The sequence below is a fragment of the Diceros bicornis genome, chromosome 1 (genome assembly GCF_020826845.1).
Source record: "Diceros bicornis minor isolate mBicDic1 chromosome 1, mDicBic1.mat.cur, whole genome shotgun sequence".
NCBI lineage: Eukaryota > Metazoa > Chordata > Mammalia > Perissodactyla > Rhinocerotidae > Diceros > Diceros bicornis.
In genome coordinates this window covers 66365493-66387881 of record NC_080740.1, presented here as the reverse complement: position 1 = coordinate 66387881, position 22389 = coordinate 66365493, and the positions used below count along the sequence as shown (strand labels likewise).

Genomic DNA, 22389 nt, shown 5'->3' with positions numbered 1-22389 from the left:
TCTGTCTGTACCCTGGTTTCTCTCGATGTCCCATACTTGCCATTTCTTCACCCGCCTCAGATCCTGGCAGATTCTGTCCCCTCAGGTTGGCACATCTCATCCCTCCTCTCTTTGCCCAGTTAATGCCCATTCATCCTTCGGATCCCAGCTCCCAGCCCTTCCTCAGGGAACCTTCCCTGATGCCCCTCCCCACCCTATTATGTGCTCTCACAATCCCATACCTCTCTCCTTCATAAAGCTTATCATAGTGGACAGTTATTGTGTGATTATGGTCTACAGTCCACCTCCCCTAATGGACTGTAGGGCAGTGGGGGTAGGACTACAGACCCTGGTGCAAAGCCTGTACATGGTTGGGGCTCAAGAAATAGATGTTGAATGGATGAAGAAATTATTGAAAGCTAGCTTTGGCAGCTGAAGTGTTGGATTTGTTCAAGGCTAGAAAGGCAGTTTGAGACCTCAGTGAGAGGGTCTTAAATGCTAGGCTGAAGTGTTGGTACCCAAACCTCTCCACAGGGCTGTGCTAAGAACACCGTGACGCCCGGGGATGATGGACTGGGCAGAGGATGGAAGATTGAGCAGAGCCTGGAGACTAATTAGAAGACTACTGCAAGAATCCTGGGAACAGAGGGCTAGACCCCAGAAAGTGGTGGAGGGAAAACAGCCCCAGTTTGCTTCTTGGAGACTGTTGGTTACCTCCAATTCCTTTTTGTGCATCCTGAGAGTCCATGGGAAGAATGGTGTGATGTTCTGAGATGTGGGGGGAAGGGATGGGAGAGGGAGGTGGGGTAGAGGCTGTGATGCTGCAGACACTGTGCAACCCAGGCATCCCCCTGAGGTTCTCTGAACCTGTGGCCTCATTAAGCTCAACTTCCCACCCCCAGGAGAGCCAGGGGAGTCTGCTCAGAGCATTGCCAGGGAAGCAGGCCAGCGGAGCAGCGGGTGGAGGCACTCAGGGACAGAAGGCAGATTACATGTCACTTCATATTAGCCACACCGGCAACTTTCCCGAACCACCCAGAGAGGGGTGAATTAATTGCAATTTTGAGGACAAGCCAAAAGCAAAGATAACACTGAAATGAAAGGGGATTGTATCTCCTTTCCAGTCATGGGTGGACAGGAATGCCTTACAGAGGCTCAGATTCGCTTACCTGTGAGGTACATCTCCTCCCCTTCAGTGAACATCTGGTGGCAGCGTACACATCTGGCACAGGTTGGGTGGTAGTGCTTCCCTCCTGCCTGTGGAAATAAAAAAATAAAATAGGAGGTCAGAGCTGGGGCTGCTGTCTAGTGGGGCAGGTTGGGTTTGAACATTTCCTGGACACATGAGTGTTGTTGGCATCTTCACGGCCCTAAGGTTGGTTTGGAGTCTACCTGGGGAGTCCAGAACCATCTAAAAGTCACCCAGGAAGCTTGGTGATTCTACACCATGGGTCCCTGAGGGCAGTTCAGGGGACTTCCTGGACACTTGTACTTCTATTCTGGCAGTGGAGGGGCCCTTTGGAGGCCACTGGTCCTACCCCCTCATTTCCAGATGAGGAAACAATCTTGCTTTGAGGACATCCCAGCATTTCCCCAAGAATGGGATCCTTACCACTAATGGTACATGAGATGATTTTAAGTAGTACATGGACCAAGGATTTAATAACATTGGGTCAATGAAAAAAATGATCTCCTTTCAATCCTCTATCAATACTTCTGAATTTTTTCAAGAAGAAAGCACCAGTTTGGTGCGATGTGTCTTTAACATCTATCCAAATCTTACTAATATACCTTTTTAGGAATGATAACAGGTGTGAGGCTCCATAAGCAGTAGAATTTAGCTAGAACTATATTCATTTTTCAGTTATCAGCAATATGGAAAGTGATTCTGGTTTTGCTGTTACGTTATATACGTTTTCTTATATGTAAGTGAGCCAACTTAAAGACAAATTAAAATATTAGTTAAGAGTAAGTACACAAGGTTCACAGACACGGCGAAAATTGTGAGTGGCACATGAAGGCCCGACTTTAGGACTCAGTGGACAAATAAAGGGACCTGCAAAGCCAGGATCTGTTGGGGAGCCTCTGATCTCCAGGCCAGTCCCAGGATTGTTGCACCTGGGTGCCTCTGCCTCTATCCCCAGCTCACCCCAGTCTGGCTTTGGTGAGCCCCCTTCACTATTCCCACTTTCCTTCCCTACAATTATTTCAAGTAAAAATGGAAAGGATTTGCAGCTGCCAAGTCTCCTACAGGGGGAAGAAATAGCCTCAGAGAAGGTCGTGACTCAAGGTCTCACTGGAAGCCAGTAGCAGTGTTGGAGCTGGAGCCGTGAGGGCCAGTCACCAGGCCAGCACTTACTTCCATGCTGACAATTCTGACACAAGTCCAGCCAAGAGGACTGGATGTGTAAGGGCCTTTCAGTGGCAGCTCCAGAATTTCTATATGGGAGGAGCTTGGTGTAGTGGTTGGGTTGGAAGAAGGGGCTTGTTTTGCATGTTAGGGCAGGGTTTTTGGGGGGCTATGCCTGGGGGAAATTGATAGATACTGGGGGATTGTTAAAGGGCCCACAGCAAGCCATCACTTGGTCTGATGCTAATGGGTTCCTTCCAATTCAAAAATTGTAATTGTGTAAGGTGAAGCCTTATTTCTGAATCTTTTTCTCTGGGGATGGGGTTGGGCATGGGCTTGCCTATTCTAGAGATACTCGATTTATTCTAAAACCTTAGCAAAAATGTGGAAAGGGCAGATTTTTTAAAAAAGGAAAAAAAATCTCCACTATCCCTTTTTTTCAGTCTTGGTTGTTTGCGTGGCTCCCCCCATGATAAAATGTCCTTGTCGTCATCAAAGCAAACTGTGTTCGAACTTTGGAAGGAGCCTGCTATTTTCCCAAGCTGAGATGCCGTGGGACCGATTCTCGTACCATGACAAGTATAATCGGCTTAATTAGTAGCCTCTTCCTACTTTGTGTCTCTTTATCATTTCAATTATAGACCTGTTTTCCAGGGTGGCAACAGCGCCTTGGCAAAACTGAAGCTTGGCATCTTCCTAAATGTCACATCGCCCCCCACCGCCCCCCGCCCTCCCACAAGCCGAAAGAGGCTTCATGCCCATCTCAGCAACCCTGGCCACAGGTGGCGCTGAAAACAACTTGAGGGAGGGGAGGCTTCCAGAGCAGCCGGTTCCAGCATAGGGAAAACCAAGTCAGCGAGGTGTCTGTTAACAACCGAAGTCAGGAAAATAGTGAAGAAAAGCGGCAAAGAATCAGTACCTGAAAGATGGGGCCGTATTGGAGAGGACTGAGAACCTCAAACTTACTAAAGTTTTGGTTAGAAAACGCAGCACAAGAACACCAGGTGTGTGGTTCTCCTTGGCGAGGACACAGATTAGGAAGGAAGGAGTGAGAGTAGCACTCAGCATGGGGAGCTTTACAACTGAGGAAGGGATTGCAGTACGGCCTGGGGAGGGAATGGGAAAGGGAAATGGTATTTAATTAAGTGCCTATTGTGTACCCCAGAAATGCACTGGGCCCTGTAGTGGGCAACTGTGGTTTTTGCCTGGCCAACATCGTTCCCTCTTCTTCTAGAAACAGCATCAGGCCTTTCCCGGGTGGGACCACCCTTTTCCACGTCAGTCCATGTGTTAAGTAGGGCTGACCCCACCAGTAAGTTATTCCAGCTCTATGGTCATAGCTATTGGTTTGGAGACGGGCCTGAGATTGTCCAGTGAAAGCCGGTCTCAGGACGTTTGCTGAGCTATTAGAAAAGAGCAGCTCTCCTTCCACTGGGGATTCCAGCTGATAGGATGTAAGCCTGGAGCAAGTGGTGTCCAACTTCCCCATCACAAAGGAGAGCCTTCCTGAGAATAAAGCCAACACAGAAGAAAGTGGAGCCAACATGGTGAGATATTCCAAATGCATTTGTTTGAACACTGTATCCAGCTGTGCCTGAAGCGAGAACTACTCCTGGGCTTTTTATTTTGGGAGCTGAGAAATTTCCTTTTTGGTCTGAGCCATTTGAGTAGAGGTTCTGCACTTGCAACCAAAAATGTCCTGACTAACTGTAAAGGAAAAACACACTCCTGTGTGTGTCCTTTACTCTCACCCTACTACCACACTCATTGCACTTCTGACACCAGATGTGTGGGTTTTTTTTCCCCACGCTGAGAAATTCTCTGTGACACCAGCTGGGTGTCCTACAGTTTAACTCAATTCTGACACTATCTACCTGGAGAGAATGTCAGATCCCACAGGTTAAGGGCTCAGTCCCACAAGACTGTCCCCCTAGCCACCACATACACACTTTAGATACCAATCCTAAGTCCCAGATTGTCACCTGTACTGACTGACTGGCTATAAATCGAGGTTCCCATGACCCCCAACTGGGGTTTGGTAATTTGCTAGAATGGCTCATAGAACTCAGGGAAACATGTTTACTGGTTTATTAAAAAAGGATATGATAAAGGATATAGATGAACGTCCAGATGGAAGAGATACAGAAGGGCAAGGTATGTGGAAGGGGCGCGGAGCTTCCATGCCCTCTCCACGTGTGCCACTCTCTCAGAACCCCTAAATCTTCCCCAACCTGGAAGCTCTCCAAATCCTGTACTTTCGGGATATATATGGAGGCTTCATTACACAGACATGATCCATCATTAACACAATTTCGAGCCCCTCTCCCTTTCCTGGAGGATGTGGGATTGGGCTGAAAGGTCTAAGCTTCTAATCATGGCTTGGTATCTCTGGTGACCAGCCCCCATCTAGGAGCCTATCAAGAGTCACCTCATTAGAAGAAAAGATATCCTATCACCCAGGAAATTCCAAGGGATTTAGGAGCTCTGTGTCAGGAACTGGGGGCAGAAACCAATACATATTTTTTCTATTATTTCACACTAACATATCCATTAGGAGTTAAATAACAGTAGTATTCTCCACTAAGGGATAAAGACTCTAAGACTCAGAGAAAGCAACTTGCTTACGGTTTCATGGCTAGAAGCGGTAAAATTGGAATCCAAGTTTGTTTCACTCCAACCATGTATTTCCTATGACGTCACACTACCTCAAAGAACCTTGAGTGGCCAAGAGCTGTGGGCATCGGCATGGGATATAGGAGCCTGGAGTCCTAGATTTCAGCTCAGTCTCTACCGGAAACATGCGTGTGACCTTGGAAAAGCATCACACGTCTTGTTGCTCACTATTCTCATCTGTAAAATGAGGAGGGTGAACTAGTGGATTGCTAAAAGTCTCTGCCAGCTCTAAGAAAAAAAAAATCAATACGTCCAAGATGCTAATGGAGCCTCACTCAAAGGGAATCAATTGAAACCCAGTCACAACAGCTGCCCGAGAAGAGGAGGCTCCCACAATGCTGAACGACAGTAACACGCGGGAAAAGACGGCCACTGACGACACAATTTCAGAGCAGCCGAGACAAATTCCTGTCTGTGGCCCTGTGCGTCATTGAGTTTTTTCCTTCTCAAAAGAAGAGTCTGCTTTTATGATCTCTCATCTCACTGACCCTTTACTCCACTACAATGCAGATGCCTCTCCCCCACAATCCTGCAGACCCCACAAACTGTACTCCTGAAGGTGACACTTCCCCGCATCCCACAGCTTTTTCTCTACCCACGTAGTCCTTAACTGCTCTGCGGAATCTGACCAACACTCTGACTGACGTTGCCATCTTTTCTGAAGTTCTGTTCTCTTACTGCCCCTCTCCCTTTCTCCCCCACCTCCCTGACTGTTTTTCCTCTTCCTCCCATTTCTCAGTCTCCTTCTGCCACCTGAAAGCAGCCACTCCCCAAGGCTGCCTTCAGCCCACTTTCTCTCCCTCTCTCTCTCTCTCTCCCTCCCTCCCTCCCCCCCACCCCTCGGAAATTCTGATAACTCCCATGGTGCTGACTATTTTTCAAATCCTAGCATTTTGGAGATTGGTCCCTCCAGGCCTGAGCTTTGTTCCTGAGCTCTGCTCCACATTTCTGACTGCCTTCTTGAAACCTTCCCAGAAGTTCAATCACAACCCATCCCAAACGGAACTCACTGTGTTTCTTCAGATCAGCTTCTTTCTCTGCCACCTCCAGCTCTGAAGACGGCAACACCAGTTACCTCTTACCGAGGCCTGACTCTTTGCTACAACTTTTGGCCTCTCTTCCTTCACTCCTCACATCTATAAGTTGCCGCACAGTTGCAAAGCTATTGGAATTCTACTTCCATAATCTTGGAGACAGGGTGGTTGTCCTTTCCACTGCTACTGTATCTCTTGACTCCTTCCTCTGGTGTCATGGCCTCCTCGCTCGTCTCCCACTTCTAGTTTCTTTCCTCCAAATTTAGCCTGTGTGCATCACTTTATTCTCCCAAAGGTGCAGCTCTAAGCAGGTCACTTCTGATTGATCTTTCCACAACCCCTGTTGCCCAGTGAATTACATACAAACTCCTCCCACTGGTATCGGGCCCTGGGAAACCTGGGCCCAACACCCTGCCGTGCTCCTGTTTCATGCCTTATCCTCCATGTTGTATTCTTCCTGCTCCTGGAAATGCTTAATAGTTTATCAACTGTGTGCATTTGTTTATCTTATTCTCTCTGACTCCCTACGATCTTTTAAAAACATAATCTCATCATGTTGTTCCTTGGCTTAAAACTTTCCATTGGCTTTCCATTGCACTTACTATAAAATCCAAACTCCTAAACAGGTCTACAAAGCCCTATATGGCATGCCCTATATGATATACTCCACTCTCCTCAGCCCTGATTTACATAATTCAGCCATACAGGCCTTTTTCTCTGTTCCCTGAATGGGTCCAGCTCATTCTTCCTCTAGCTCTTCACATGACAGCCTCCTTCTCCTCCTCAGGGCTCAGCTTCAATGCATCTCTTCAGAGAGTTCTTTCCTGGTTTCTACACTGTCTCCTGCTGAGCCCAGATGTGGCTGCAGTATCCTTCTGGACACAGTGCTGATTCCAGGTAACCACAACCAACTGGTCAGATTTGTCAGAATTAATGATTCTGCTTGCAAGAGCTGACCCAGTCTGCCGTCCCCCAGCCACTGTCAGATGGGAAAACTGCGGCCTAGAGAGGCAAAGATACTCATGCAAAATCTGAGCATGTGTCAGCAGTCGAGGCAATATTAGAACCTAATTGTTCCTACTCTTAGGCTATTGTTTTTCCTTTGCACTAAACTCTTTCTTGTTTCTAATTCCTCAAGGTGGGTGGTCCCAAAGCCTAGGAAGGCAGTTTCCTGGGCCCACAGGGTATGGGAAGGAAGGCCAAGAAGGCCAGCGGACAGGGGTTTCAGGCAGGGGCTCAGCAAGGGTGCTGCAGGTTGTCTGTCACTGGCAGAGCAAGCTGTGCATCGGAGGTGGTGGAAAGCTGTTGCCATGGCAATGGACCAGCCAAAGAAGGGCTTAGGGAGCAAGCTGCCAGACAAGCTGGTTCTTAAATCAGCACATTACCAAATGCTTAAAAAATAAAAAAAGCCTTCCATCCTCCAGCAGAGTTGGGAAGAAAATCATAATTGTCACTCCCCAGTAATCTATCAGAGTCTGAATCCAGAGAAGCAACTCATATTCTCAGCACAGCACTTTTTGAATCGGGAATAATTTTGTCCAGCTTCTCATTTTGGGGGTGCCCAGAGAGGCAAGGTTATCTGCTCAAGGTCATGTAGCTAAGCTGCGGTAGAGGAGGCCGGGGGGAGGTGGAGGCTATGGAAGAAGGGAGGTGGGGGGACTTTTTCCTTCCTCAGTGACGACTTTTTGGAGTCACAGGCCTTCCTGCTCAAACATCTTCACAGTTACTTGAACCCACTCACCTCCAAGACCCTGCCGCTGATGTATCGGTCACAAGTCTCGCATTTAATGCCAAACTGGGAGTGGTAGTCAGACTCGCAGTACGGAACGCCATCCCTGCAAGAGGAAATCCACACAGGAAGAGGAAGTTGGGGGAGATCTGTGGGGGTGTCACGTGGAGGTTCTAGGACCTGCAGCCAACAGGGACTAGGCCAAGATGAGAGGCACTGGGAGAGCTTGTTAAAAACGCAAACTCCCCAGACACCGCTCACATCAATGGAATCGGAGACTTCTTGGGAGGGGCCCCCAGGAATCTGCATCTTGACAAACTCCCTGGGTGTGCCTGGGACCCACTGGTCTGCTGCTGGTCATGGGTGTCCCTTCTCCACTCTCCTTCTTCCCCCTCCCCATAAATTCTCCAGAGCCACTCGCTTCTCTTTATCGCAAAGGGTTCTTTAAAAAAATGATTTAAAAAATTTGTTTGATTTTATTTAGAATAGGTAATATTTGCATACGGCACATTACAAAAGCATAAAAGGAAAAATCTTCACCTTCCTTCCGGCGCCTCCCAGTTTCCCCTCCAGGAAAACCAGGAGGTAATCAATGTGATCAATTTTTGCATATCCTGAAGGGCTCCTCCTCTAATAAGCAATTTCACCTGCACTGAAAGAAGCATCTGAGCATGCTCCCATATGAGCAGACACAGGAGCCTCCCCCGACCCCCTCCCCTGTGCTCTAGCGTACTTTTCGCCTTGGGCTTATAACTTATCGGGTAGTAATAAGACCGTTACCTATTCTTACACTACCCCCTACTACTAACGGCCACTGACAGTCATTGCTTGGTGTGTCCAGGCCCTCTGATGGCATTTTACAAAAATCATTTCATTTAATCCTTACGACAGCCCTATGAGGTTGGAACTATCAGTTTCCCCATTGTGCGGATGAGAAAACCCAACTCGAATGAACTAGAACTGGATTCAAACCCAGGTGGTCTGGTTTCTCACTTAGGTTGTCATGAGGATTAAAGGACACGGCTCCAGGCTGTCCCAGGGCTCAGCACAGTGCTGGCTTGTGGGAGCACTTGGCACACGGCAGCCAGAGGAATCCCCACGATTGCTGAGAGCGGTCTTCAAAGAGGACGTTTGGGGCTCAGCTTTCTAGGGCCAATGTGGAGATAGTTGGGGGCATCAGGGAGCTCAGCCCAGCTTCTGGGCTCTGCCTAGCTCTAAGGAATAGATCTGATGACATCTTTCTGAAGTGCTGATGACACCAAGTGCAATGAGAAGAGAGGGACATTTCCCCCACTTTTGGGTGTAAAAGAACTTGGCTCAGACCAGCGAGCCTACAGGACAAGCATGTCACTTTCCCATCTCCAAGTTGTTGCCATGTTGTGACTGCTGTGAGCCCAGCCCAGGCAGTGAATTCCTGAAGGAGAAGCAGCAGTGAGGACTGACACCCGGCAAAGGCCCAGAGGTGAGACTGCACCCACAAAGCAAGGACTTGTTTGTGAGCCCATGAGACAAGACTCCCCAACCCCTTCCAATCCTTCCACACTCTGTAGGGGTGGGAGGCTGACTCTGTAGGGGGATAAAGTCATTTTTCAGGAGATGGATACAATAAGCCAGCAAAATTTGAGTATAAATGCAAATACCACCTCATTTGGTCCCATGGGTTGGTGAGGCCTTGGGGAATTTGAAATACACATGATTCTAAAATGCAGTAGATGATAAAAATCAATATTTACTGGGCACTTACTAGGTACAAAGTACAGACCTCTGAGCCTTTACACAACCCTATGAGGTAGGTCTTCTTCTGATCCCCATTTATAAATGAGGAAACTGAGACTCAGAGAAATTGAGTCTCTTGCCAAAGTCATGCAGGCTGCTCTTATAACCCATTGATGCCAGAGCCAGTGCCTCTAAGCACCTGCCACTCTGCCAGCAGATGGATGAAAAGGCCAGAGCCGGGCTGTAGAGGCCCGAGGTGTGGTGGGCATTCTGGGCTGGGCCTCCTTGAGAGGATCTCTGAGCAAACTCTTACTCCCCAGAGAATTCTGATTTAGGCTCACAGACTCAAGGACTCCTGGCTAGCAACTCACTAAGGGCACTCCTTACGTTGCAGACACAGAGGGGAATGCCCAATTCCTACTAACATGGCATTCAAAGCTCTCAGTGATGTGACCTCCCCTCACCTCTGCAGCCTCGGACCCTGCTTCACCTGTGCACTTGCCTGAGCTCCAGCAAACAGGATGGATGTGTCCAGCACCTCCCTGCCCTTGCCCAGTCTGGGCATTCTGCCTAGAAGATTTCCTTGGCATCTTCAAATCTTACCCCCTTTTTCAAGGTCCAGCTCAAATACCACTATCTTCCATGAAGCACTCACAGATTCCAGATTCCACTTCCTGCTAGTTGGAAAGTGATTCCTCCTTTCTCTGAATATTCACAGCCCTTCTCTCGGACCTCTGACACAGACCAGTGCTGTCTGGCCAGCATCCGTCTCCCCTTCTGCTGGTGGTAGAAACCCTAGCCTGGGTTTTCCTTTGGGAGCCACTCCTTCCCACCGACAGTTACTGTGGCTCACAGAGGGCTGCCCTCTGGCTCTAGGGTTTGGATCCTCCTGGCCAGTGATTGGTCAGGAACGGGTCACCAAGGGTGGCCAAGTCAGGGGCAGCTGTGGGACTTTTGCTGGATTTCTGGGGAAATTCTGCTGGGCTGGCTAAGCTGATAGAATGAAAGCCTGGAGTTGCTGGTGGTCATCTTTGCTACCACTTGGGTTGGGCCTGCTTGAGAATGAATCCAACACAGAGGAACTCAGAGCTGAGAGAGAGAGAGAGGCAGAGAGAGACAGAGAGAGACACTTCTAAAGTGCTGATGACATCTTTAAACCCCTGGATTCCGCAGTGCCAGAAGCCAGTATGCCTCTGGCCTTCCTATTTCTATGAGTCAATAAACTCCCATTTTGCTTTTAAGTGAGTTTGAGTTGGGTTTTCTGTCACTTATGATCAAAAAGGTCTTAAAGAATAAAACTTCTCTTGAGCGGCCCTATCACATATCCCCCGGTGTCATAATTCTTTATGGATATAGCTTATCTCCCTTATAAGACTATAACTTCCTTGACAGCAGAAACCATGTAGGCTGCATCTTGACATGCTCACTACGTCCTAGCATCGAGCACAGAGTGGTACCTAGGAAATGTCTGGGGTCATAAAGCCTCAAAACCGTGAGGGTCTGTGGCCGTAATTTCTTTTAGGTACTTGAATGTATAAACGTGGTCACCAGGCCTAGCATTGAGGGGGGTTGTCTAGTGCTGCCGTGTGTAGGTCATAGGCTGGGCCCTCTCTCCTGATAACTTGTGTGTCCATCATCTCCTCTCATCTCAGTTAAATTCATTCAACCACTATATTATTGACTATGGGTGGGGCATTGTGCTAAAGGCAGCAATGAATAAAACAAAGTCCCTGCCCGGGCGAGGACAGACATTAAACACTATCACTGGAGCAGGTTACCTACTCCCCCAAGCCTCAGTTTCCACAAGTTTTAAAATGGAGATAAATACCTCATGGGGGTAGTTATGGGATTTAATGTGGTAATCCACACACAGCAGTTAGTACGTTCCTTGTACATAACAGAAACTCAACAAGTGGTAGCTAGTATTATTATCATTATTAAAAAGTTAACATGGATAAATATATAATTGCAAATGGTGATAGCCTGTATGAAGGAAATGAATAGGGGAGAATGAGGGCCACTGTGAAGGCCAGTATTGGGGACTGGAGGTGGGAAGAGATGGTATAGAGAGAACTTGGAGGAGAGGGCATGGGACCCGAGACCAGAAGGAAGGGAAGGAGTAAGCGCGGGAGGAACAGAGAGCATCTCAGGCAGACAAAACACTGTGGGAGGGCCCAGGGGGGTTGGTGAGATGCTGCTTGTGCCCGAAGTGTGGGAGCTGGATGGAAATGAAGGGAGATGCTGCTGGAGGTTCAGGCAAGGGCCAGAGGGGGCAGGCCTGGCAGAATGCAGAGGCCCAGGAAGCTGGGGCGGGGAGGGGGGAGACCCACTTGCTGATGTACTCCCCGGTGAGGATGACGCTGCAGGTCTGGCATTTGAAGCAGCTGACGTGCCACTGCTTGTCCAGCGCCAGGAGCGACTGGCCGTGTTTGATCTCCTCCTTGCACCCAGCACAGTCTGCAAAGACAAGAGGATGCTGCTGATCAAAACGTCCTGGGCCCCTTTGACCACTGTCATCTTCTCACGCCCAAGTCAAGGAAAACCCTCTGTGAACACCAGCTTTCCCACAGCGGCTCCCACCCTGGCACTGGCACCTGTCCAGAGACTCTACCAGGGGACAGAAAAGGCCAACGGAGTCCTGGCCTCTTGACAAGGGGTCTCGGTGTGAGGAAGAAAGAAAGACCTCCCAGCATTCCTCCAGAAAGTTCACTGCTTGTCATGCTGACCACTGTTCATCCAGAGGGGGCCCTGCACTGCTTGTGGCCTGCCCTCAAGTTGCTAACTAAGCTCATGACCTGGGGACCTGTAGCACCAGCATCACTGGGAGCTTGCAGATGTGCAGCACTGCAGGCTCCGCCCAGACCTACAGAATTTTCGAGATTCCCCGGGCAGTACAGTTTGAAAAGCACTGCTGCAAGGGATAGGCTTAGTATCTATTTTTTCTCACCCTTAAGCTGTACGCTCAATGGCAAGGGCAGTGTCTGTTTTGTGTGTTTTGTGGTTAAATCTACTCTCTTGCTCAGCACTGTGCTTGGCACATAGTAGGAACTCAAAGGATATTTGCTGAATGAGTATGAATGAGCAGGCCTTATAGTACCCAAGCAAACAACAGGATTTACCATCTCACCCCTCCTCAACGTGCTTATAGACCAAAGCTTTGCCTCCCCGAGTAGCAAGGTTTAAAGAGGCTGATAAGACTGTTCCAAAGCAGCAAGGTGCCCTCACTCTCTGTCCCCGTCACTGTGGAACGTGCACTGGGGCCAAAAGAATGTGGGGGGACCAGCGTCTGCCTGTTGCTCAATCAGTGCCTGGGGAGGGGCAGGAAATGCAGCCAGCTTCCAAGGTACTTGGAGATGCTGGGAATTCAGGCCTAGCCGACCGGATGACCCAATCTGGAGGAGGAAAGGGCCATGGGGCAAAGTTCACCAGAGGACAAGACTTCCTCTTGGCGCCACGAGACAAATGCACACTTCAGAGCTGTGTGGAGAAAAGAAACTGCATTTCAAGTTGGGGGAGGCTGGCTGGAAGCCCTCACACCCAGCTGGGAGCCAGTCCTGGGAGAGAAGATGATGTGTCTGGGTGTCCAGGAAGCGGGGTGTGCCCAGCAGGCTGTGCGGAGGGTCTGGGCTCTGATGCAGTGTTTGTACGAGGCAGCTCCCACAGTACCCAGCTCTTGGCTGCTCAACGCCTTTCTAACATCCCTTAGCACAGGCTTGGGGCAGGAAGATCTCCGACTGCAAAAGGCTTCAAGCCCCAGGCCTTCAGATGGGGCCTGGGAGATTAGTTTTGGGATTTATTTCTTTTTCTTTCTTTTCTCTTGGGATAAGTCTCCCTCCTCCCCTCCCCCGTCCCATCCCAATAATCATGGGCTTCAGAATGTAATAGTTAGAGAGGTCAGGCACTGTGTCCTCTTTCACAGACGGGCATCTGAAGTGACCTGCCCATGCTCACTATAGAAGAACCCAAGGGCTCAGGCATCTGGTCTAGCTTTCTAGGCTACAAATACTGAACTTGTGTCTCTGTGGGCCTCCCTGATAGGGTTAAACCAATAGGGACTCAGAGTTCACAGAGCATTTGGTCAAATATCTCACCCAATGCAGGAATCTACAGCATTCTTGACAGGTGGGCACTGTCCTTTGCTTAATCACCTCCAGGGTGGGCCGTTCCCCCGTCTTGAGCAAGTCCACTTTGCCTTTGGACTGGGAAGACTGTCATGACCACCTTCTTTCTAGGGAGCCGAGACCCGACTCCTTGTGACTCCTATTTTATGCAACCAAGAATAATCTACCTCTTTTCCCACATGACAGTTCCTTCAAATATTTAAAGACAACTATAGTTTTTCTCTTCTCCTTCATTCCTCGCACTTCACTTTTCCTTGCTTGATATGGTCATCCACTGATCAAATTCACTGGTGGATTCCATGGAGATAGACATATTACTGGACAACAACACAGTTCTCTACTTCCCCAATCAAACTTATTTGAATAGGTACATTGTTTCGTAGCCACATTCTAGTAATGAGTCCTGTCTCTCTAAGTTACCGTCACACATCTGAGAGGAATTTAGCACCTTGAGTTAAAATTTACGAGACAGCACAGTGCAGTGGTTAGAGGTGGGGCTGAGAGGCTAGAGTGAGTTGGTGAGAGGCTGGCTGAAGGGAGAATTCCAGCTCCCTCGCTTACCATTCATATGACTGCTAAGGCCCAGCTTCCTCATCTGAATACCTTCTTATAACACTGGTGTGAAGAGGAGCTAAAATCAGGCCTGTGAGGACTTAGCACAGTGTTTGGCATATATGTGCCCAATAAGTGGTTGCTGTTATTATTTCACATTCTCATGTGTTTAACCCATATTCTGTGCATTATCCAATCTCTGATCTGACGCCAGAAGCAATATTCCTGATGTAGGGAAGGCCTGCTGATTCTTCCTGAGAATTCTGGGATGCCTTCTCCCCGTGGTTTTTTCATGTTACACTGCTGGTCTTCCACTGTACTGGCTTCATATTCATCAGGATCTGTTTCTCCTCCTTCTTCCAACTTTGGCTCTTGGCCATTGGTGGTGCCTCAGGCACCCCATCCCAGAGCCTGTGGGTCTGGTGTAATGAGCAGGGTCGGGAAAATCACACTCTATCCCAAGTTGGCTTCTGCAGAGCCAGCTGTCCACTCCATTCCTCACATGTTCCTCTCTATTCCAAAATTACAACCTTCAGCTGGTAGAAAGTATGATGCCACCACCTGTTCCTCCCAAATCTCTCAGTTGATTGAGGTCGTTAAAGACCCTAGACAACAATTTTTAGTTTTCTTGACTGCGTCATTCATTCCACTTAGATCAGCAAAAATGAGTGGATTTTGTGAGTGATAGCAAGCTCCCCATTTTGTTTTAGGCAACTAACCAGGAAGACAGGACCCTTCCCAACTGGCAAGTCATGTCTCTGGTATAGGGAGTTAAGGGAATAGGCTCCAGACTGCCTGGGCTCACATCCCAGTTCCATTATTTATTATCTGTGTGACTTTGGGCAAGTCATTTATGCTCTTTGAGTCTTAGTTTTCTCATCTATAAAACAATTACTCTTGTCTCCCTCATAGACTTGTAAAGATTAAATGGGATATTATGTATAACAAACTTAGTGCAGTGTCTGACAATAGTAAGGGTCAATCAACGTTAACAGTGGTGATAGTGGTGGCATTGGCGGTGATGGTGGTGCTGCTACTGCTGCTGATTCTTCTCAGTGAGGTCTGCGCAGTGTCTGGCAAAAGTAGGTCAATGTTAGCAGTGGTGGTGATGATGGTGGTGTTGGTGATGGTGTTGGTGATGGTAGCGATAGTGGTGATGGTGGTGTTGGTAATGCTGATGGTGATGGTGGTGGTGACAGAGATGATCAAGGTGATGTTGCTACTACTGCTGATTCTTCTCAGTGAGGTCTTTGAGGAAATGTTTCTTCTTCCTGTGGTAAGTAATACGATTCTTTTCTCTTGACAGTACCTAAGTATTCTTCTTGATCTCTTTTGAGTAGATACTGCTCCTGCTTTCCCGGAATGTCTTGATTCACTCTACAGGGATGAAACTTCACAATCCTGTAGCTCAAAAATACACCAAATTTTTCCTCCTTCTTTTTCCTTTTCCATGAGATGTTCTTCATCTTAGCACTCTCTCAGATCTGGTTTCGGTTCCCCTGTCAGGGGAACTCAGTAGACCTTCAAACATCCCCTCTGGGCAGGAGGCTACCTCGCATTTGTAGCACGGACAGTGCCCATCTTTGGGGGAGAAAACATTTCTATGAAAGCCATGCACCAAAGATCCACAGATTGATGTCTTTACTTCATGAGTAACAAGATGAACCACAATCCTCAGTACTCCCCCAGGCACTGCCCACGTGCTCACTTGCCCCTCTTTACTCACTCTTCCTCACCTTCCTCTGCCTCCTCATCTGCAGAATTATGGTGGAGACATTGAGTAGACTCTCCTCAAGGACATGCTCACATGTGAGACTCCCACACTCAGCTGAGGAAATCTCCTACCTGTCTGAGATCCCCGATGTATGCAGTAACACGCAACACAGGCTCAGAGAAATAACAACAGATTCAGGAATCTTATTCTCAGTCCTCCTTTGGTGTGCTTTCTAGATTAAACCTCCAAGCCAACAACATCCCTCACTTTATATTTAGAGAGCATATTACACACCATGACATATGTTAGTTTGATTCTCATATACTAATACATTTGCTTTCCACAAAGCTAGGTAAACTGACCCTCGGGGAGGCTACATGACTGCTTTGCATCATGCAGAATATTGGCAGGCTCCTGATTCCCAGCTTGCCTCTCTCTCCAGCCTCACACATGGTCCCACTGGTCTCCAGGCGCTTCAGCAGCATCAGCCACAGGGCCATGGTCCCGCATCCTATCATCCCAGCCTTGCTGTCATTCTGGACGATGCTTTCAAGGAGTTATGAAGGATAACTGTGTCTGCACTCAGTCACCTCAAGATGGAAACCTGCTCAGAGCAGCAAACTGTTCTTGAGCATCACCAAAGATGCCGAAGGAAGGGCTCTGCACATTTCACAAGCAGATCCAATTCGACTGAAAGGAAGGAAAGAGGGAGGGAGCCTTCCCACTGTCTTTCTCCCCAGCTGACCACGCTGGGTGGACTCTAATGGAGCCCCTGGGAGCCCAGCCCTGCTGACTCAGGGTGCCCCATGCTCACCCTCCTTGGTCGGATGCAGCCCCAGCATGCTGACTCTGCTGGCGCTGTGGCCAACAACCTCTGCACTTGCACAGTGATGCAGCACAGGAAGCTAATGGGTTTTCATTGATTCCGCGGAAGAGGCCCGCGAGAGTGTCATGTAACACGAAAGAACACTGGAGCCTAGCGTGGTTTACCGAGGCCCAGGGGGCCGGGTCCATGTGTGTGTGGGCACACGCAGTCAGCAGCCTGATAACGGTGTCTGCGAACGGTGATTTAGACATCTTACTGCTAGATGCACTCGAGTGGAACGGACATTCCACAAATTAGAATGACTATTTCAAGGTATACTCTTGATCCTCAGTTTCCCCCCACATCTATGGTTTGGTGATAAAACAACATTTACTAGGCGCAGCAGATGTTCCCCTCATCCCTAGATGGTGGTTCTCAATCGTAGGAACAGCAAATGAATCACCTAGGAAGCTCATTAAGAGTGTAGATTTCCATTCCTAGAAGTCCAAAGTGGGCCTAGAAATCTGTGTTTTTACCAGTTCTGCACGAAGCTGATGCAGTGGTCCATAGAACACATTCTAACAGACACTAGCACGGCCCTTGTGGTTTGCTCCCATATTTCCCTTTTTTAAGACACATCTGCATATTCATTTTTAGTGGAGTTTATGAAAATTGAGAACCACTGGTGGTAAAACACTTGTTCAGCTCTGTTGGGGTGCCCTTGGGAATGCAGATCCAGAGGGAAGATAAGATCAGGAGCCCAGCTCATCCCAGAAGAGCCCCACCCAAGTGGCCAATACGTGGCTCAGGTCATCACTGGTTATAGTCGGGTAGCCTGTTTGCCCTGCTTTTGTGCTTAGGGAAGCTTGTGAGTCTGGGCTGCATGCCAACTGGGTCATGCTTCAGGAGTCTTCCAGGATGAGAACCTCCCGTACTTCCCTCCAGGCCTGTTGGAGTGATTAAGGGAGCCAGGACACGGGAGCCTGGGGAGACAGCGCCTGCAGACAGGGAGGTGCCCAGCGGGGAGGACTCACGGCTTGGTCCGCGGATCTTGATGGGTTTGCTGCTGGTCATGGATTGGGAGCACGTCTGACACACGCATTCTTTCCCGCTGAAGGTCACCTTGTCTCCAATGGGGAAAGGCTTCCTGCAAGGGGGACGAGGGAGAAATTCAACACTCTTCTCTGGAGGGATTCTGTGTCTACTGGTGACCTGACAACGCACGTGCTCCAAGCTCTTTGGTAACACACACAGCTTGCCCTCTAGAGCACCAGCTAAATTCAAGAGCCGTTCACAGGGCTGGGCTGACTAAACCACTCGATTAGGGCTAGGACCAGAATTTGGAGGCCCACTGGGGCCATTAACATGATTTTAACACTGGGAAAATCATAACACTTAATTGAGCTTACATTTCTCATCTGTAGAACAAAGAGGTTAATAACTCCTCCTAGAGTTGTTCCTTCTTCCTTGAAAGAACCTTTTTTCCACCCCAACTTGATATATGCCCATGTGAGAGGAAGAACTCATTCAACTCCCAAACTTACCAAAATTTCTTCCTTTCCCTATCCAGAGGTCCACAGAGAGGTCCAGAAATAACCTCTTCCTCTTCTCCTCTGCATTCGTGCAGTTTGAGTTCCACAGCTCAGAGGTCTCAACTCCTACACATCCTGCCTCCTCAACTAAATATAAACTGCATACAGAATCCCCGGCACCGTCAATCTCATTGTTCAGCTGCTCTTGTGCATCCATTTGGGACACCTGTTATACAGACTCTGAACGTAAGCCCTGAAAAAGGCTTCCAGTGGCTCCACTGCCCTTGTATCAGCAACGTGAGATAATGGAGGGAGTACTGGGGCGAGAGTCAGGGGAGCCGTGTTCTCATCACAGCCCAGGCACGGACTCATGGTAATAGGACATGGCATGACCTTGGGGAGGCATCTCATCTCTATGGGGCTTGACAGAAACTTCACTTTATACCATACAGACCCTACTATACCAACCTCCTGTGGGTCTGAGATTCCAGGACCCAGGGTCCAGGTTTTAAGAGATGGATGAATGAATGAATTCCACTGGGAGATTATATTTTCTTACACACTGTGTTGTTGGTCTCAATCAGAAACTCTAATTGGTTAGTTACTCTAACTGGTAACTAAAAGGTTATTTTATGGGGAGAACAATTAATCTATAATTCCTTTCCCAATTAAAAAAATGCATATACATACACTCTAATCATGCTTTACTTATGACTTAATTAGAGCAGTCCATTAAATTGTAACGTATTTGTGGGCAGGGTTGAGGTTTTTCTTTATTTTTTCATCTCCTTAATGTGGTGCTTGGCATACAGTGGACCCTTAATGTACATTTGCTAAGTTAACAAGTGATTGGGATGCTGGGGGTGGGGAAGAGGGAAAGGGTGAGCTTTCCATCACCTATCAGACATCCTGAGAGGCTGGATGATTATCATTATGATAATGAAAGGAAGAATAAAAGCAGACACAATCACGTACCAGTCCCTGAGCTAAGGTCTTTGCATGCATCATCTCATTTATCTTCATGAAAACTCAGTGAGGTTGCAATGGTTTTGATGCCCATTTTACTGATGAAGAAAGCTGAGGCTTACAGAGGTGGGGTCACCTGCCAGAGTCATGGAGGAAGGCTATAAACAGATACCCTTGTACCACGTGTGGTACCATGTGGCCGAGGGTGTGGGAGCCTGGGCCAGATCCATGGTTTCCAGGCTGAGTTCTGAGAGGCCAGGGTCTTCAGTGGTTCCTTTCTGGCTTTTGATGGGAAAAGTGGGGCTGAGCATGGAGGCTCGGATCCTCACTCTGCCTTCATCGTAGGACAAACTAGCATTTTACATTAGATCACATTTGACAAATGGATTCAGCTGCTAAAAGGCTTGAAAACCACTGGCCTGTGAGATCTTTCCACCTCTGAGACTCTAGAAATCTAAGTGTCCAGAATAAAGCCCTGTAAGCCTCAGAACTGCCTGGGAAAGAACATTTCTCTCCTTCCCCAGGGCTCAGGCAGAGGGTCCCGGCCTCCACTGGCCACTGCTCACCTGCACAAGCTGCACACGAAGCACTTGGGGTGGTAGGTGCGGCCCAAGGCCGAGATGACCTCGCCTGTGATGAAGTCCCGGCAGCTGTCGCAGCGGGTGCCGTAGAGTTGCTGGTAGTCCTGGGTGCAGATGTACTCCTGGTTCTTGAAAAAGAAGCCCGACTGGGCCAGGCCGCAGCCACACACTTGGGGAAACAAGGAGGGGAAAAGGGCAGGTTGAGTCCTGGAGGATCTGCAAGCATGAGGTTCTCGCTGGGGACACGTCTGGTGCCCGACTTGGTGATGAATGGCCAGAGAATGGTGGCACACGAGACCTCATGGGCCTTTGGGGCCAGTGTTCCTTAAAGTATAACCCAAAGACCACTCGCGTCAGAATCACCTGGCGGGCTTCTTAAGATGCAGATGCCTGGGCCTGCATCAGACTCCTTGGGGTTGAGGCCAGGCGTCTGCATGTTAACCCACTCCCCAGCTGATTCTGATGCACAATGACTGAGACCACTGATGTTGTACAATCCTCTCAATTTGCGGATGAGACGTTGAAGGCCATGTGGCCCACGCACGCTACACAGCTGGTGGTATCATGAATTTGATAGAAGAATCATTCAGTTAAAAATTTCCTGGGCACTTTCTAAGTGCATGACACACTTAGGATGGCAAGAGGATGGATGATTTGAAGTTTATAATCTGTCCTCACCATAGCCATAAAGAGTGGGTCTGTTCCCAGGCAAGAATGACAAAACACAGTCCCTGAACTATGAAGAGCTAATGATGTATGCAGAGAGAGGACCGGATAGAACATACATCAGGGGTGACAGGCCATGGGCTGGTGCAGGCAGTAAGTACTGTGAGTGGGGAGGAAAAGGGAGCACTGTCAGTGGGGGAGGGATCATAGGAGGCTTATTGGAGGAGGCGGTACTTGAGTTGAAACTTTGAAGGAACAGAATCAACTAAAATATAGAGGTAAGAAGTTGCAAGTGTGGAGGTGGGGTTGGGGTAGGGGTGGTGTTTTTAGGGAGTGGAGGGCAGTAATACAGGAAAATATGGACAGGACAGTTAGAGGAAGGCCTGAGTCCAGTTTAGGAAGTTTAGGTTTTGTGAGATACTGAGAAGCCATGGATGGTTTTTCCCCTAGTTTTTAAAAACTTCAGAAAAAATTATTTGGAAAAAAATCTCAGACATATGCAAAGGCAGAAAGATTATAATGATTCCCCATCAATCAGTTGCAAAAATGATCAATAGCATTGATAGCTTTCCAGTAGAGAGGCAACATGATTTTATAAGGAATTTCATAAGGTCTTTTGGGATGTCCCTGTGGACAATATGAAGATGTGCAGGACAGATAACAGAAGAGCAGGTGGATATAATTATAGGTGTCTGAACAACTGAATCATGTGGGACTTCCCTCCCCCAAAGGGCTTAGAAATGTGGGTAGCGAGATTTCCCTCTGAGAGTTAAGTTATGAAATCAACACATAATGGGCAGAGCAGAAGGAGGCAAAGTTTCTTCCAAGAGGATTGAATGGCTCTCAGGGCCACCAGAACTGCTGAGTGTATTGATCCAGCTCAAGCCAGGCTGGGCCAGCCAGGAAGAGCTGGTCAGCAATCAAAGGAAGGCCACTGGAGAGCCCATTTGAACACTATGACCGGCTCCCCTTGTCCTGAGTCTGCATTCAACAAACGACTGTCTGATAGTTTGACTTTCTACATAGATTGCCTTTGGGAGAGAGCAGCTGGTCAGGTGAACTAGTACAATGGAGAGTTACAGCTCTTGTTTACATTAATAAACAGGCACCCTGATTTTACACATCTGTTTCCTGAGGGCTTGGTTAGCACGAGTCAGCTCTCTCAAGCTCGGTCAGTGTGGGGAAACCAATGAAATGGAGTTTCCAAGCCTGTAAGTGTGAGGACCTAACTGGACCGGGTGACCTCACTCCAGTAAATACTATCTCATCTCTAACAGGGAAAGTTGTTCTGCAAAAGCAGCCAGGTTAGAAATAGAAGAGACTTCCAGGTGAATGTCAGAAGTATTTCGCAAGCGTTTCTTCACCTCACAGGCCAGAGGCAGGCTTAAAGGGCCCAGGTGAGTGAGGAGGAGGGCAGCCCCAGAGGTCACAGCATTAGTGGGAACAGTGCAGCACAGTGGGTGGTCTGGGAGTCAGACCACCTGGGCTCTGGTCTCACCACTGCCACTAACTCTCTGGGTGATATGAACTTGGCTCTCTCTTGTCTGGGGCCTCTGTTCACTTATACGTAAAATGAAGAGACTGGACAAGAAATGACCTGAGCTTTTCTTCTGACACTGACATCCTGTGAGTCTAGGAGGAGAGCTTCCGTCAGGGCTTACCATGTGCCTAAACATTTAAAACTCAGCGTGAGGGAGAGCTGGAGGGCCCCGGAGACCACCCCTGTGGAGAGGCATGGCGTGAGTGGAGGTGGTGGCGGTGGTGGTGGCTGGTGGGGAAGGGTACATCAAACAATGCCCGGTCTGGAGGGCAGGCAAGTTCAGAGTACAGGCTGTTCTGGGTGTGCAGGTGGCGGATCAATTGACTTCACGGCTGTGGAATTAGTTAGGTCATGGCCTACGACCTCATTGGAAGCAGCTCCTGTTTTTTCCCTTCTTTTCTCTCCTTTGTTTCCACTGCCAACTCCGCCCC

The 22389-nt window shown here is 48.6% G+C and overlaps 1 protein-coding gene across 1 annotated transcript in view; it reads right to left on the bottom strand.

Moving 5' to 3' along the window:
• ABLIM3 (actin binding LIM protein family member 3) overlaps positions 1 to 22389 on the bottom strand; it is a 110898-nt gene that overhangs the window by 41402 nt on the left and 47107 nt on the right. Inside the window, exons 4-8 of the mRNA XM_058543789.1 lie at positions 19738 to 19921; positions 17708 to 17820; positions 11812 to 11938; positions 7778 to 7871; positions 1149 to 1236 (exon numbers count right to left, since the gene is read on the bottom strand). Coding sequence (XP_058399772.1) covers positions 1149 to 1236; positions 7778 to 7871; positions 11812 to 11938; positions 17708 to 17820; positions 19738 to 19921 — 606 coding nt within the window. The remainder of the gene's footprint in view (positions 1 to 1148; positions 1237 to 7777; positions 7872 to 11811; positions 11939 to 17707; positions 17821 to 19737; positions 19922 to 22389) is intronic.